The 15059-nt window shown below is 43.5% G+C and overlaps 1 protein-coding gene across 1 annotated transcript in view; it reads right to left on the bottom strand.

The window, feature by feature from the left end:
* LOC130276063 (netrin-4-like) overlaps positions 1 to 15059 on the bottom strand; it is a 74241-nt gene that overhangs the window by 43066 nt on the left and 16116 nt on the right. The window contains exons 2-3 of the mRNA XM_056524908.1: positions 5064 to 5602; positions 368 to 634 (exon numbers count right to left, since the gene is read on the bottom strand). Coding sequence (XP_056380883.1) covers positions 368 to 634; positions 5064 to 5602 — 806 coding nt within the window. The remainder of the gene's footprint in view (positions 1 to 367; positions 635 to 5063; positions 5603 to 15059) is intronic.

Raw genomic sequence — 15059 nt, 5'->3', positions numbered from 1 at the left:
GCAATTTTCATAGTCATGAAAATAAAGAAAACTTTGAATGAGAAGGTGTGTCCAAACTTTTGGTCTGTACTGTAGGCGGAGGAGCAACCTCGCAGAGGAGCAACCTCACAGTGACAGGCTGTTTCCTGCGCACAAGGAGCACTTTTTCGGGCTGCCGATGGCAGCCCAAAGAAGTGCGCCTTGTGTGCAGGAAACAGCCTGTCACTGAGAGGTTGCTCCTCTGCGCCTACTCGCCTATGTGTTGTACCGATTCCTGAATAAAGGTATTCTGCAATCAAGATTCCCGGGTTAGTGCATCCTTTCTTTCATCGTCTCCTTGAGAAACCTTATGTTAGTGGTAAACATCTATTCCGTTCACTCTACTTACAGCAGCTTCAGATCCAGGCGCACTGTCCACCTGCTCACACTCCTCCGCATGTCCATTGCAGAAACAGCTTCCACGCACGATCAGATCATAAATGGCGTAATGAGCGAATCTTTGGGGCTTTTCCCGTAACCCCAGCAAAGCCTGACAGGGACATTCCTGCCTCTTTAATAACAGAAGTCTCAGGTTGGTAATCTTCAGCAGTTCTTGTGCCTCAGGGCTGTAGGGATCTTCAATCCTATTAGCTGGATTTAAGGCTCGAAATATCACCTGCAGGTTAAGGGAGGTGTAAATACGAGGTCATTATTGTAAATCATTGTATAATGCAGCACTCATACATTCACTAGTTACATCTGAATATACCACTAAACCTACATGACATATGCTCTAGTCACATCCAAAGCTCCCAATTCTTTTTTTTTTCTCTGTATGACCTGGAATCAAGCTGTGCGGCACCCAGCAGAATTTTAAATACAGCTCTGGAAGGATTGGAGCATAATATTCTACAGACTAAGGCAGCGCTATGAATTGTGCATAATGGATAATAATAAGGATAATAATTGTGGATAAATCATTGCAGCACAGGCGCTCTGTTGTGACTGCACATGTAGCGTGATCTGCGTCACAGTATTCATGCCCGGTCAACTGTCATGATTTAAAGAACATTTCTAACAGATTCCCTCATCCCCAACAGCGAGAGTCCAATGTCCCAGACCCCCACTGTTTAGGAGATGCTCACCCCGCTGTGCCACAGAAATGCTCCATTCTATTGCAGCAGCAGTTGGGGAAAATCTGAATTCCAACGCTGCTGACACAAGTGTGTCTACCGCTGCTGACGGGCAGCTCCTGGGACCCCCGTGGTTCTGTTATGTGAAAGGGGGGGAACAGATGGGCTCTTTTACGCATTTAAACCTATGCATAATAGGTCCTTCTTTTGGCTTATAATTGCTTACATTGCAATTTCATAATATGTCAGTCCAAGATCTGAATAATTCAGGCAATAACTCATTACATTAGCACATTTCAGAATGCAATTGGATTAAACAACCCATTCTATAATAGACATGTATGCAAAAGAAAGGTTTTCACATCCGTCATTTTCTAACCTATAAATTGCCGGTAAATAAGATCAGTGCTAGTTATTATCATCTCCATCAAAGGAGCAGCATTGCTGCCTAAACATTGGGGGAGATTTATCAAAACCTGTGCAAAGGAAAAGTTGGCCAGTTGCCCATAGCAACCAATCAGATCGCTTCTTTCATTTTGCAGAGGCCTTGTTGAAAATGAAAGAAGCAATCTGATTGGTTGCTATAGGCAACTGGGCAACTTTTCCTCTGCACAGGTTTTGATACATCTCTTCCCCATTGTGCTAAATATAAGGGGCATATGTCTAAAATCGGCATGGCATCATAAAAATAATCCACTTTACTGTTACAGGGCTCCAAATCCACTGCAAAAACATAGGGGAGCATTTATCATGTAGTTTACCCCTTTTTTAAAGTAAATTTGTCCCTTACAAGGTCGCATCAAACTGGACTGTGACTTTTCACATAGAGCAATTTTTACACACCACTGCATTTGTGGGCACTGTAGAAGTTTTTTTTTACAATGGTCGTCCTTTTTTCATTTCCGGATTTTGTAAAAAGTTGCTTATTTATGCGAAAATGGATGACGTTTATGCACCAAGTGACACCAAGTCTGGCCACATGGTAAAAAGTGTCTATACTACATCATATTTCCAGTCATCAATATCAATGATGCTTCTGCACACAGTTTCGAGCTCTGTAGGAGAATAAGGAAGCTCGATCACTAGAACGATATACCGTATATACTCGAGTATAAGCCGAGTTTTTCAGCACGTTTTTTGCGCATGAACGTCGATGTGCGTCGTCGTCAAGGCAACGTCACTAGTCCGGGGCAGGCCCGAAGCGCGGAGAAGAGGGCCCCCCAGTGAAAATGGACAGCCTGCAACGACTAACCCTCCCCACCGGACAGTCCCTGCAGCATAGATGGCCCGTACCAGCTCACCCTAACCTCCTGCCGAGGGAAGGTGAATACAAAATAAAGGGGGGGTCTGGATGATGACGAAGGCCGCAGTGGTCTTCAACCTGCGGACCTCCAGAGGTTTCAAAACTACAATTCCCAGCATGCCCGGACAGCCATCGGCTGTCCGGGCATGCTGGGAGTTGTAGTGTTGCAACATCTGGAGGTCCGCAGGTTGAAGACCACTGATGAAGGGATTGACAGGCGGTGATGATGAAGGGGGGGGATGATGACAGGGGTCTGGATGATTACATGGGGGGATGATGTATTTCCCACCCTAGGCTTATAGTCGAGTCAATAACTTTTCCTGGGTTTTTGGGGTGAGATTAGGGGCCTCGGCTTATATTCGGATCGGCTTATACTCGAGTATATACGGTATTAAAAATGAATCAGTATTTTGATCAGTATTCAGTTAATCAGTAATATTGAAACAGTGTTAACTGTTTAATGCCCACTTTAATGTTCCTATAATGTATTTATTAAAAGTCGAGTCTTTGTTCTTGGACCTCCCTGATAACTGTAGAGGAAAAACTGACCTCATCATAGACACGCAAGCCTTAGTCTAGCCTTGGTAAGTATTAGAAGATGAAACAAAACAGAATATTCTCATGAATAAAGCTGGACTAGTGAGCGCCTCATACAGGAGCGATTAATATGTCTGCGAGATGGGATCATGCATTACTGTAGAGTACGGAGGTAACAAACTATCCCCCCAAAAAATTATCAATAGAATGCCTAAAATAAGGCCCCAAGTGTTAGTTGGTCATTGCTCTGTCCTCTCAAGTGTCAGTGGGTCATTGTTCTGTCCCTCCCAAATGTCAGTGTTTAAATGCCCCTCCCAAGTGTCAATTGTTACTGTTTAAATATCCTGTCCTCCATATCAGTATATCATTTTCCTGTCCCCCAAGTGTAGTTTATCATTTTTCTGCCCCTCAAGTTTCAGTATGTCATTGTCCTCTCCCCCAGAGTGCCATTGTATTATTGCCCGCGCCCCCCAAGTGTCCTTGTGTCATTGTCCTGTACCCAATGTGTCAATGTGTCTTTGTACTGTCCCCCAATTGTCAGTGTGCCATTGTTCTGTACCCCAGTTGTCAGCATGTCTTCTTGTGCACAATGTTTCATAGACAATAAACAATGTATATATTTTTTTTACTCTCTCAATTGCTTCCATAAGTTTGGTGGATTTCAGTGAAATTGGCCCTGTCTATTGGGGGTGTTTCCATTCAAGGGATTTTCCTATTTAAAAGGAAAACTGTCAGATACTTTCTCCCGCACTATCTAAAGGTACTGATGGATAGTGCGGGAGATGCTGATTCCAACAAGCCCAGCCTTTGTTGGCAATTGTACTTTTATTCTATGTGGAAATCTTGTTGTAACTGGCATGGGCGGGGCTTCTGCAGGTTAACTGGCACTGACGTCAGCGCCGCTTATGAATATTCATCCCCCTCCCTCCAGTTAGGAGCGGCGAAGAGAGGGAGAGCTGGAGGGAGGGGGGATGAATATTCATAAGCGGCGCTGATGTCAGTGCCAGTTAGCTGCAGAAGCCCCACCCGTGCCAGTTACAACAAGATTTCCACTTAGAATAAAAGTACAATTGCGGGCAAAGGCCGGGCGGATCCGGGCAAGGTAGGGCTTATTGGAATCAGCATCTCCTGCACTATCCACCAGTACCTGTGGATAGTGCAAGAGAAAATATATGACAGTTGTCCTTTAAGACATTCATTCTCTAGTTCTACCCCTGGGACCTCCATCGATCACAAGAATGGTGGTCCCAGGTCCACTACCTACTCTATATATATGGGGTGGGATATGTACACTGCCTCTCCATTCAACAATACAGGCCTGGCAGAGATAGCCAAGTAAGTTCAGCTAACTTTGTCTAGCCCATAGAGTTGAATCAACTGGCAAAAAGGGTCTCCATCTAAAAATAGGAAACATGGGACCCTGTTATCAGTGGGGGTCCTTAGGGAATGAGTGTCTTTTGTGGGAAAACCTATTTAAGGGATATGTATTTTTTTTAATATAATTGTTTTATTTTTCCAATGCATCTATTTTTGTAATTTGTGTATATTGTGTATATAGCTACTGCGCAGCCCTAGGACTTTTCATGGTTACAAGCTACAAACAACCCCTGCATGTAGTCTGATCCTGTAGTCGTACATGACTAATCTTTGGACAGAAGATAGATGGAAGGGAGTAATAAATGACGTCAAGATCAGACTACACAGAATTATCTTGTACTTTGTAACAACAGAGACATATAGACTGGCATAGGAGCAGAAGACACAAGGGGGGAGATTTATCAAAACCTGTACAGAGGAAGAGTGGTGCAGTTGCCCATAGCAACCAATCAGATTGAAAGAAGCAATCTGATTGGTTGCTATGGGCAACTGCACCACTCTTCCTCTGCACAGGTTTTGATAAATCTCCCCCAAGGTAACCAATTTTTTATCAAGAATACATACAAAGTTACTACATAAAAAAAAAAAAAAATGTTGGAATAAAATATGGTTGCAAAAGTGTTCATACCCTTAGTTTCATACCCTTCGCTTAGATTATAAAAATAAAAGTCCATTAGAATATCAGACATGAAATCTAAGCAACACATCTTTGCTAGTTTGGTCCATGTTCATAGACTCTCTAGGTCATCGCTCACCTCTCCTCTCGTACAGGGCCAAGCATCAGAATACCTGGAGGTGCACTGTGATCCCTCTTCATTCAGGTCATCCTGAAGGCCAAAAGTAGCTGTACAGTTAGTAGCAAAGTACTTGTAGGCTCTCCAAGTCTTTCCATGGTCAAGAGACCTCTCCAGGATCATTGCTGCAGGACGGGGGGACTTAAAGACCATGATAACATGCGTCAAGTAAAACTCTGTCTCAAAGTCCAACCTGATCTCCTCTCTGAGGACGCCTTGTGCTGACTGCCACCAAGTAGCCGGACTGGAGAAGACATCATCTGTCATGTGGGAAGGAAGGTGGGAGTTCTCAGGCTGGTTTGTACTACATTTTCTGCACTGGCTTTGGCTGCAAGAGATTGGTGTCTGTTGGAATTGACCGTCAGGATAGAAGCAATAGAGTTCACTGACATTTTGGCCACAAGTGGTAAGAGTGACGGGTGTCCGGCCAATAGCAAGGTTCCCAACCGGCGGGTTGCAGGAATGTCCATCACAACGGAGACGGTGGAACTTTACTGAATCTGACAAATAAAAGTAAAGACAGTAAGGATTCAAATCGCTCTCATATCCTGATAGTTTGTTACAATGTGTTAGTGCAGGTATAATGTATCAGCTTGGAGTCCATGCTGTATCTTTCACAAACAACTGTCAAGACTGAATGCAAATGCAGCATACCCTCAGCTGGAAAAAGTACAGTATCTGGTCAGTAAGTCTAAACGTTTTGGACATAAACAAAAATGTTTCTATTCACTGGTGACAAGCAGTCAAAATGTATCATTAGGCAATAATTACGTTTAATGTAATTATTGTAAGAATAAAGCAATGCAATATCATGAAGAGGACATAGGAAGGACACAGAGTTATGTCCTGTACAGTAGTGACATATTTTAACATTTCCTATATCCTGCATGCAGCTTTCAATCAGATTACTAACGCAAGGGTTAAATGCTTATGGAGTTTGTCCATAGTCATAGGTCATCATCCTGCCAGCCGGGCACACAGAGACAGCTGAGCGACCTCAGATACCAGAACAGATCTTCCATAATTCATAAAATGCTGATGGCTGGGGAAGTGGCCTTATCTCTTTTGGAGCTGCTGTTGCATACACTGATTTCCTGACTGCAGCCGCTGAACCAGATCCATTCTCCAATAATCGGCCAGTGTCCTGTCTCCTAACCCTAGATAAGCCTGGGCACCCGCTGCTGTACTTACCACATCTTATCCAGCTGGTGATATCACAGCAAATAACTATGGAAAAAGTGTACAGACCCCCTGCAATCAGACACATATCCACCATACCGTGGAAAGAGGATAAGAATCAAGGTTCCCTTTAAAGGAGTTATGCAGGATTAGAAAAACATAGCTGCTTTCTTCAAACAGCGCCACTACTGTCCTCAGGTTGTGTGTGTTATTACAACTCAACAAACACACATACTACAAACAAGAGTTGCAGTGTTTCTGGAAGAAAGCAGCTATGTTTTTCTAATAGTGGACAACCCCTTAAAGTGAATGGGAGCTGAGCTGCAGTTACCTGGTGCTACCACCATATAATGAATGATACAAAACACAGCCAAACAGATTAGTAAATTATTCTTTTAAAAAAATCTTAACCCTTCCAGTACTTATCAGCTGCTGTATGCTCCACAGGAAGTTCTTTTCTTTTTTCTGCTGACACCTCTGTCCATGTTAGGAACTGTCCAGAGTACAAACAAATCCCCATAGCAAACCTCTCCTGCTCTGGACAGTTCCTGGTATGGACAGAGGTGTCAGAAGAGAGCACTGTGGTCAGACTGAAAATAAATTCAAAAAGAAAATAACTTCCTCTGTAGTATACAGCAGCTGTTAAGAACTGGAAGGATTAAGATTTTTAAATAGAAGTAATTTACAAATCTGTTTAACTTTCCGGCACTAGTTGATTAAAAAAAATGTTTTCCACAGGAGTACTCCTTTACACAACTCCATTTCACAACTTTCATAACCTACAATGGAGAAAACCACGTGTATGTGTGTCAAACTCTTCAGCTCATCACCTCCCATCTGGAGTCCCAAAGCTATTAGACATTTACATACATTCTAAAGTAGAAATGTGGTTTAAACTGATGGTCTATACTAGGCATAACATGGAAAATCTATTGTGGCTCTCAAAATGGCACTCATTCAGCCCTGCAGTGCCAGCCATACAGTGGCCACCATAACAGCGCCATCAATAGAAACATCTATAGGAAGACTCATGGCTGAGGGCTGCAAAGAAAGTGATTGTTGGCCCATGTGGACACAATGCCATAGGTTGTCCACCCCTGGTCTATACCTTTATTTGACAATATCACATTTTGCAATAAGTGGGATGAACATACTCTGTTCTGAATAGTAATAACCCTGATCAGACTATATGGGAGAGAAAACATACAGGTCAGTCTGGTGGAAGAGTTATACAGATCCAGATATCAGTCATTTTGATAGACTACAGAACACGAAGACCAAAAGATGATATCTATTCTGGCTTTACAGAGCAGATCGTGCAGCTTGTAACATGTGGTTCAGCACCTGTGTGATAGGACACAAAGTACGGACATCATGAAAACCAGGACCTTGTTATCGAGTCAGTCACTGTCAGTTCTGGAACACTGCATGTTGGAGATGTTCTGTCCCTGAACAAATGTTCTAATTCAGGGTTACCCTTAATGAACTTACACTAGTATATTAGGGAACTGCTTAGACTACGTTCACACAGAGTTTTTCAGCACATATTTTGGAATGAATCACAGATATTTTTTTTTATTCATCATTCTTTTTTGTTTTACTCACGAGTTCCTTATGTTTTAAAGTGCTAAGCTTTCCTGAAAATCTTTTTTAGGTATCCCTTTCCTAAAAACTGACCATGTCAAATTTTAGACTTAAAGGGGTAGTCCAGTGGTGAAAAACGTATCCCCTATCCTAAGGATAGGGGATAAGTTTCAGATCACAGGGGGTCCGACCGCTGGGGCCCCCCGCGATCTCTCTGTACGGGGCCCCGGCTCGCTGGCCAGATAGCGGGTGTCGACCTCCGCACGAAGCGGCGGCTGACACGTCCCCTCAATACAACTCCATGGCAGAGCCGGAGATTGCCGAAGGCAGCGATCCGGCTCTGCCATAGAGTTGTATTGAGGGGGCGTGTCAGCCGCCGCTTCGTGCGGTGGTCAACACGCCCCCTTCCCGTGGGCTGTCGGGGCCCCGTACAGGAGATCGTGGGGGACCCCAGCGGTCGGACCCCCCGCGATTTGAAACGTATCCCCTATCCTTAGGATAGGAGATAAGTTTTTCACCACTGGATATTTCCTTTAATAAAAAAGTCAGAATCAGAGCTGCAATTTTTCCCAACCCTTTGATATTGGCCAAAAGGGATATTTCCCATTTAATTGGGGCCACAGTTGGGGCAAAGTGCAGCCTACTAAAGCTATGTTCACATACAGTTTTTATTATAATTTTATTTAAATAAAAGATTTGGAAATTTTTTTAACATTTTTGGCAAATTATTTGTAAAATGTTATGGATTTTCATGGATTTTCTTTATTTCAGCAATTTTTGCCCAAAATTGGCCAAAAATAACATCAACTTAACGGCAGCTGAAATAAAAACTTTTTTCATTCATGTGTATGCTAATGGACAATTTACCATTATTAACAATAAAAGACAATATTTTTAAGACATGTTTTACATAAAAATAAATAAAACAGTCAATTTTGCTAAGTGTGAATCTGCCTTTTTCGGCCTGCATAAATGATACAATCAGCCAAGGAACAAGCATTTTTTGGGGGGAATTGACCATTTGCATTCCCATTCACATGCACTAATTTTTGGGAATGAGTGTTTCTACAAGCATTAATTCAGTTAATGATTGGCTCCTGTAAAGGGCCCTTTATTTCTTTAGTTATTTTATATAAACTTTTTGTATGGAATTTCATGGGGTTGGATAACTCCTCTAATTTGACTACACATCAGATGTACATTGCACTTCTGGGGGAAGATTTATCAACACCGGCGCAGAAGAAAAGTGGTGCAGTTGCCCACAGCAACCAGATTTCTTTTCAGTTTCCAGAGGCCTATTAAAAAAATGAATGAAGCAATCTGATTGGTTGCCATGGGCAACTGCACAACTTTTCTTCTACACAGGTTATTATAACTCTTCCCCCGATCTTCATGTGTGATGAGCTTGAATGCCGTCTACTGTTCCCTGTTATCTGTCATCAATAATTTCAGAAACGCCAGTGCTGAGACATTTACATCATATCAGTGACTGATATCTACTACTCTTCTTATTACACTGTGCTCTAAGGCACTCATTTAAGCGTTGTAACCTTTCAACTGCTCCTATAAAATGCTAAGTATAATACAACTTAGTAAATTACATTTTACTAATCAAATCAATATCTGAACAGGGCCAGTGAGATCTATCATCATCTTCTAAGCTCTCAATATGCCATCCAAATATATGTAAGCTGGAAAGAATTTATTGGACGTCAATTTCTTATAATCAGAAATATATTGTTGGAAACAACTATTAAAGTCTAAAAGCTGCTGCATTACATGGAGCTCTGTATCATGCATTGCAACTGAACCCCAAATCTACATAGTGTCAGGAACCACAAAACCAGATGGAGACTATAGTGCAGTACACAGCACACCTTTTTAAAAATAATTTAAAACAAACAAACTGTGGAATCCAGGCACTTGAGAAATAGCTGAAGTCAGGACACTGGAAGCAGCATACTAAGAAGTTACAACTAGGGTCAGGAACCATGGATGTCAGCTAGGCCAGGATTATACACTGAATTACAATAAGGAACACACTTGGAGATGAGAGATCATGCACGGGCAGAGGCAGTCTGAACTGTTGCAGTTAAGTAGCCAGGGCCCAGCAGGGAAGGGGATGGCTGATTATCAGGTAGCCAGGGAAATTAGGTGATGCTCATTAGTATCAGCTGAGGTGTTGCTGTCTACTGAGAAGCAAGTAGTTGAGTGGAGAGGTTGTCATAACTCTGACAATACTTTCCTCTAATGACACCTCCCCAAATGAAAAGCAAGGAGAAGGTCAGGAGCATGTACAAACTTAGTTGGGCCCCAGGACCATTCCTTGAGCCCATAGCAAGTGGATTACTTACTGGAGGCAACCACTTGACATACGGGTGTCGAGAATACTGTGGACCTCATGCTGCTCATTTGAAACATGGAAGACCTTGGAAATCCTCACGAAGGGCGAGAGGGCAACTAGGTTAACACATTGCAGTACAAGAAAGGGCCCAATTTACCAGGAAGACAGTTTCTGGGTAGGAACATGGAGATTCAAGTTTCATGTGGGCAACAATATCCCCTCCCAATCTGATAGGAGGGTGGCACTAAATCTCTTATAATTGGTCTGGAGCATTTGCATGGACCTACATAGTGATCCTTGTACCCATACCCATGCGGAATGGAGTTCTCAGATGGTTTTCTAATGCCAGAATGTTTACTAAAGCAAACAATTCAGGCAACAAGGAGGGTTCAAAACCATAGTTATCCACATGGGAGACAAGTCTGAGGATGAATTCATGGCATTGTTGCTCGACCTCATCCCGACATCCCATCCCGACTTCCTATCCCCACCTCCTATCCCGTCCTCCTATCCCGTCCTCCTATCTCGACCTCCTATCCCGTCCTCATATCCCGTTCTCATATCCCGTCCTCATATCCCGTCCTCATATCCCGTCCTTATATCCCGACCTCATATCCCATCCTCATATCCCGTCCTTATCTCCCATCCTCATATCCTGTCCTCAGGTGGGACTTGTTTGTGATGAAGATATTGTAAGCTACTAGCAACACTGAGATGCATTGACAACCTGGAGAGGAGTCTCCTGCTCACTGAGCAAGTACTCTCTGGGGTAGAGGTGGCGGAGGATAGTGGGACAGAGGTGCAGGACAGTCAGGTAGTTAGCTGGGTTACATTTAGAAAACGGGGTAGAGGGAAAAGTGTCAGGGAGGCTAGTACTGAACTGGCACACCCCAACCTGTCAACACGGATCGGGTTGACAGGTTGCTGGGTGAGGCTGGAGAGGACCCAGCAGTCATGGTACATAATGGCACCAATGACAAAGTAAGAGGTAGGTGGAGTGTCCTTAAAAATGATTTCAGGGACTAAGGCCGCAAGCTTAAGGCAAGGACCTCCAAGGTAGTATTTTCTGAAATATTACCTGTACCGCGAGCCACACCAGAGAGGCAGCAGGAGATTAGGGAGGCAAACAAGTGGCTCAGAAGCTGGTGTAGGAAGGAGGGGTTCATGTAGAACTGGGCCAACTTTGCTGTTGGATACCGGCTCTACCGTAGGGATGGGCTGCACCTCAATGGGGAGACTTCAGCTGTGCTTGGGGAGAAGATGGCTAGAAGGGTGGAGGAGTGTTTAAACTAGGGACTGGGGGGGGGAGGGAACCTACAACATAGAGTGGGAAGATGGTATAGATAGAGGGGGGGGACTTAATAATGTACCTGGGGTGGAGCGGAGGGAGGGGTTAGAATAGTTAATAGGGATAGGCATCATAGGAAAAAAAAACATACACCATTGAATTGCATGTTGACTAATGCCAGAAGTCTGACCAATAAAACTGTATGAACTGGAGTTGAAAATGTCTGAGGAGGATTATGACATAGTGGGTATAACAGAGACTTGGTTTGACGATAGCTGTGACTGGGCGGTCAACATACAGGGCTATAGTCTATTCAGGAAGGATCGGACAAAACAGAAAGGGGGAGGAGTTGGTCTTTATGTAAATTCCAGTCTGAAGGCCGCACTGCTTGAGGATATTTGGGAGGGAAACGATAATGTGGAGTCACTATGGGTAGAAATATATGGAGATAAAAAAAAAAAAATTCTGATAGGGGTTTGCTATAAGCCACCAAATATAATGGTAGAGCCAGAATATCAATTATTGAGGCAAATAAACAAGGCAGCAAATCAAAATGATGTGATAATAATGGGGGACTTTAACTATCCTGATATAAACTGGGAGACTGAGACCTGTGAATTTCATAAAGGAAACAGGTTTTTGACTATAGCTAAAGACAATTATCTATCCCAAATGGTGCAGGGCCCGACTAGAGGGGGCGCCCTACTAGACTTAATATTAACCAACAGACCTGACAGAGTAACTAATGTGCAGGGAGAAGGACACCTAGGAAATAGTGATCATAATATAATACATTATAAATTGTTCTTCAATAAGGGAATCTCTCGAGGGGCCACAAAAACAATGAACTTTAGGAAGGCAAAGTTCGATCAACTCAAAGAAGCCCTTAACAATATAAAATGGGATAATGTCCTCAAAACGAACAATACTGACACTAAATGGGAGACTTTTATATCTTAAATTCTCACTGTAAGATGTATATACCTTATGGGAATAAAAGGGTAAAAAATAAAAGAAAACCAATATGGATGGATAAAACCGTTAAGGGGGCAATAAATGACAAAAATAAAGTATTTAAACTACTAAAACAGGACAACAGTGAAGAAGCATTAAAAAGCTATAGAGAAAAATTTAAAATATGTAAAAAAAACAGAGAAAAGCCGCAAAAATAGAGACAGAAAGACTCATTGCCAAAGAGAGCAAAACTAACTCCAAAATGTTCTTTAACTATATAAATAGAAAAAAAGTTAAAAAAATGAAAGTGTTGGCCCTTTAAAAAATGACGAGGAAGAAATTATAAACAGGAATAAGGAAATAGCAAATATATTAAACAAATTCTTCTCCACTGTATTCACCGAGGAAAATGAAATGCCAGGTGAAATACAGTGAGATAAGGTAAACTCCCCAGTACAGGTCACCTGTCTAACCCAGGAAGAAGTACAGTGCCACCTACAAAAAAATCAAAATAGACAAATCACCAGGTCCAGATTGCATTCACCCCCGTGTTCTAAAGGAATTAAGTAATGTAATAGATAGACCCCTATTTTTTATATTAAGGACTCTATAGTGACAGGGACTTGTTACGCCGAGCGCTCCGGGTCCCTGCTCCTACCCGGAGCGCTCGCGGCGTTCGTCTCTGTGCAGCGCCCCGGTCAGACCCACTGACCGGGAGCGCTGCACTAGTATCGCCGGCGGGGATGCGATCCGTGTAGCGGGACGCACCCGCGGGGCGCATCCCAATCTCCTCACCTGCCCCATTCTCTGTCAGCTCAGTCCCGGCGTGCGCGGTCCCGCTCTCCAGCCAGTGCGCCATTGATTGGTGCCTGGCCCAATCAGTACCTGCACCTGTGTCTTGTGTATATAAACCCACTTCCCCTTCCTGTCCTCGCCGGATCTTGTTGCCTTGTGCCCTGTGAAAGTGTTTAGTGTGTTCCCAAGCCTGTTTACCCAGACCTTCTGCTGTTGCCCCTGACTACGACTCTTGCTGCCTGCCCTGACCTTCTGCTATGTCCGACCTTGCTCTTGCCTTGTCCCTGTGTACCGCGCCTGTCTCAGCTGTCAGCTGGGGTTGAGTCGCTATTGGGTGGAACGACCTGGGGGTTACCTGCCGCTGCAAGTCCATCCCGCTTTGCGGCGGGCTCTGGTGAAAACCAGTAACCCCTTAGACTCCGTTCCCCTGGTACGGCCCACGTCATCACCCCACTGACACAGAGGATCCACCACCAGTGTCCTCGCTGCATACCAGTCCGGATCCTGACAGGACTGTTCCCCAGGACTGGCGAATGGCAAATGTGGTGCCAATATTTAAAAAGGGATCAAAAGGTGACCCCGGGAATTATAGACCTGTTAGTTTAACCTCCGTTGTATGTAAATTGTTTGAGGGTTTGAGATACTATTTTGGAATATCTTGATAAAAATAAATGTATGACTCCATATCAGCATGGCTTTATGAGGGATCGGTCCTGTCAAACTAACCTGATCAGCTTTTATGAGGACGTGAGCTCCAGACTGGACCAGGGGCAATTGCTGGATGTCGTATATCTGGGTTTTTCCAAAGCATTTGATCCGGTTCCACATAAAAGGTTGGTGCATAAAATGAGAGGGAGTAGGCTGGGGGAGAATGTGTGTGGTAAGTAATTGGCTCAGTGATAGGAAACAGAGGGTGGTTATTAATAGTACTTATTCTGATAGGGTGACTGTTACTAGTGGGGTACCACAGGGGTCCGTCTTGGGTCCTGTCCTATTTAATATATTCCTTAATGACCTGGAAGAAGGGTTGAATAGTAAAGTAGCAATATTTGCAGATGATACTAAACTCTGTAAAGCGGTAAACACTATAGAGGACAGAGCACTGTTACAAATGGATCTGGATAGGTTTGAAGTTTGAGCTGGGAAGTGGCATATGAGGTTCAACACTGAAAAATGTAAGGTAATGCACATGGGGAAGAAAAATCCGGGCTGGGATTATGTATTAAATGGGAGCAGACTTGGGACGACTAACATGGAAAAGGACTTCGGAGTCTAGTTAACAGTAAATCTAGCTGTAGTGACCAGTGTCGGGCAGCTGCTGCGAAGGCAAATAAAATCATGGGGTACATCAATAGGGGCATAGATGCCCATGATAAGGAACAAATTCTACCGCTGTACAAATCACTAGTCAGACCACACATGGAACACTGTGTACAGTACTGGGCACCAGTGTACAAGAAAGCTATAGTGGAGCTGGAGAGGTTTCAAAGACGGGCAACCAGGGTAATACGGGGAATGGGAGGACTACAGTACCCAGAAAGATTATCAGAATTAGAGTTATTTAGTTTAGAAAAAAGAAGGCTTAGGGGCGACCTAATAACTTTGTATAAATATATCAGAGGACAGTACAGAGATCTCTCCCATGATCTATTGATACCCAGGACTGTATCTATAACAAGGGGGCATCCTCTAGAGGAAAGAAGGTTTCTACACCAGCACAGACGGGGGTTCTTTACTGTAACAGCAGTGAGACAGTGGAATTCTCTGCCTGAGGAGGTGGTCATGGTGAACTCTGTAAAAGAGTTCAAAAGGG

This window comes from Hyla sarda, chromosome 6 (genome assembly GCF_029499605.1).
Source record: "Hyla sarda isolate aHylSar1 chromosome 6, aHylSar1.hap1, whole genome shotgun sequence".
Taxonomy (NCBI): domain Eukaryota; kingdom Metazoa; phylum Chordata; class Amphibia; order Anura; family Hylidae; genus Hyla; species Hyla sarda.
The sequence above is the reverse complement of the archived record's forward strand: the minus strand, read 5'-3'. Positions and strand labels throughout refer to the sequence as shown.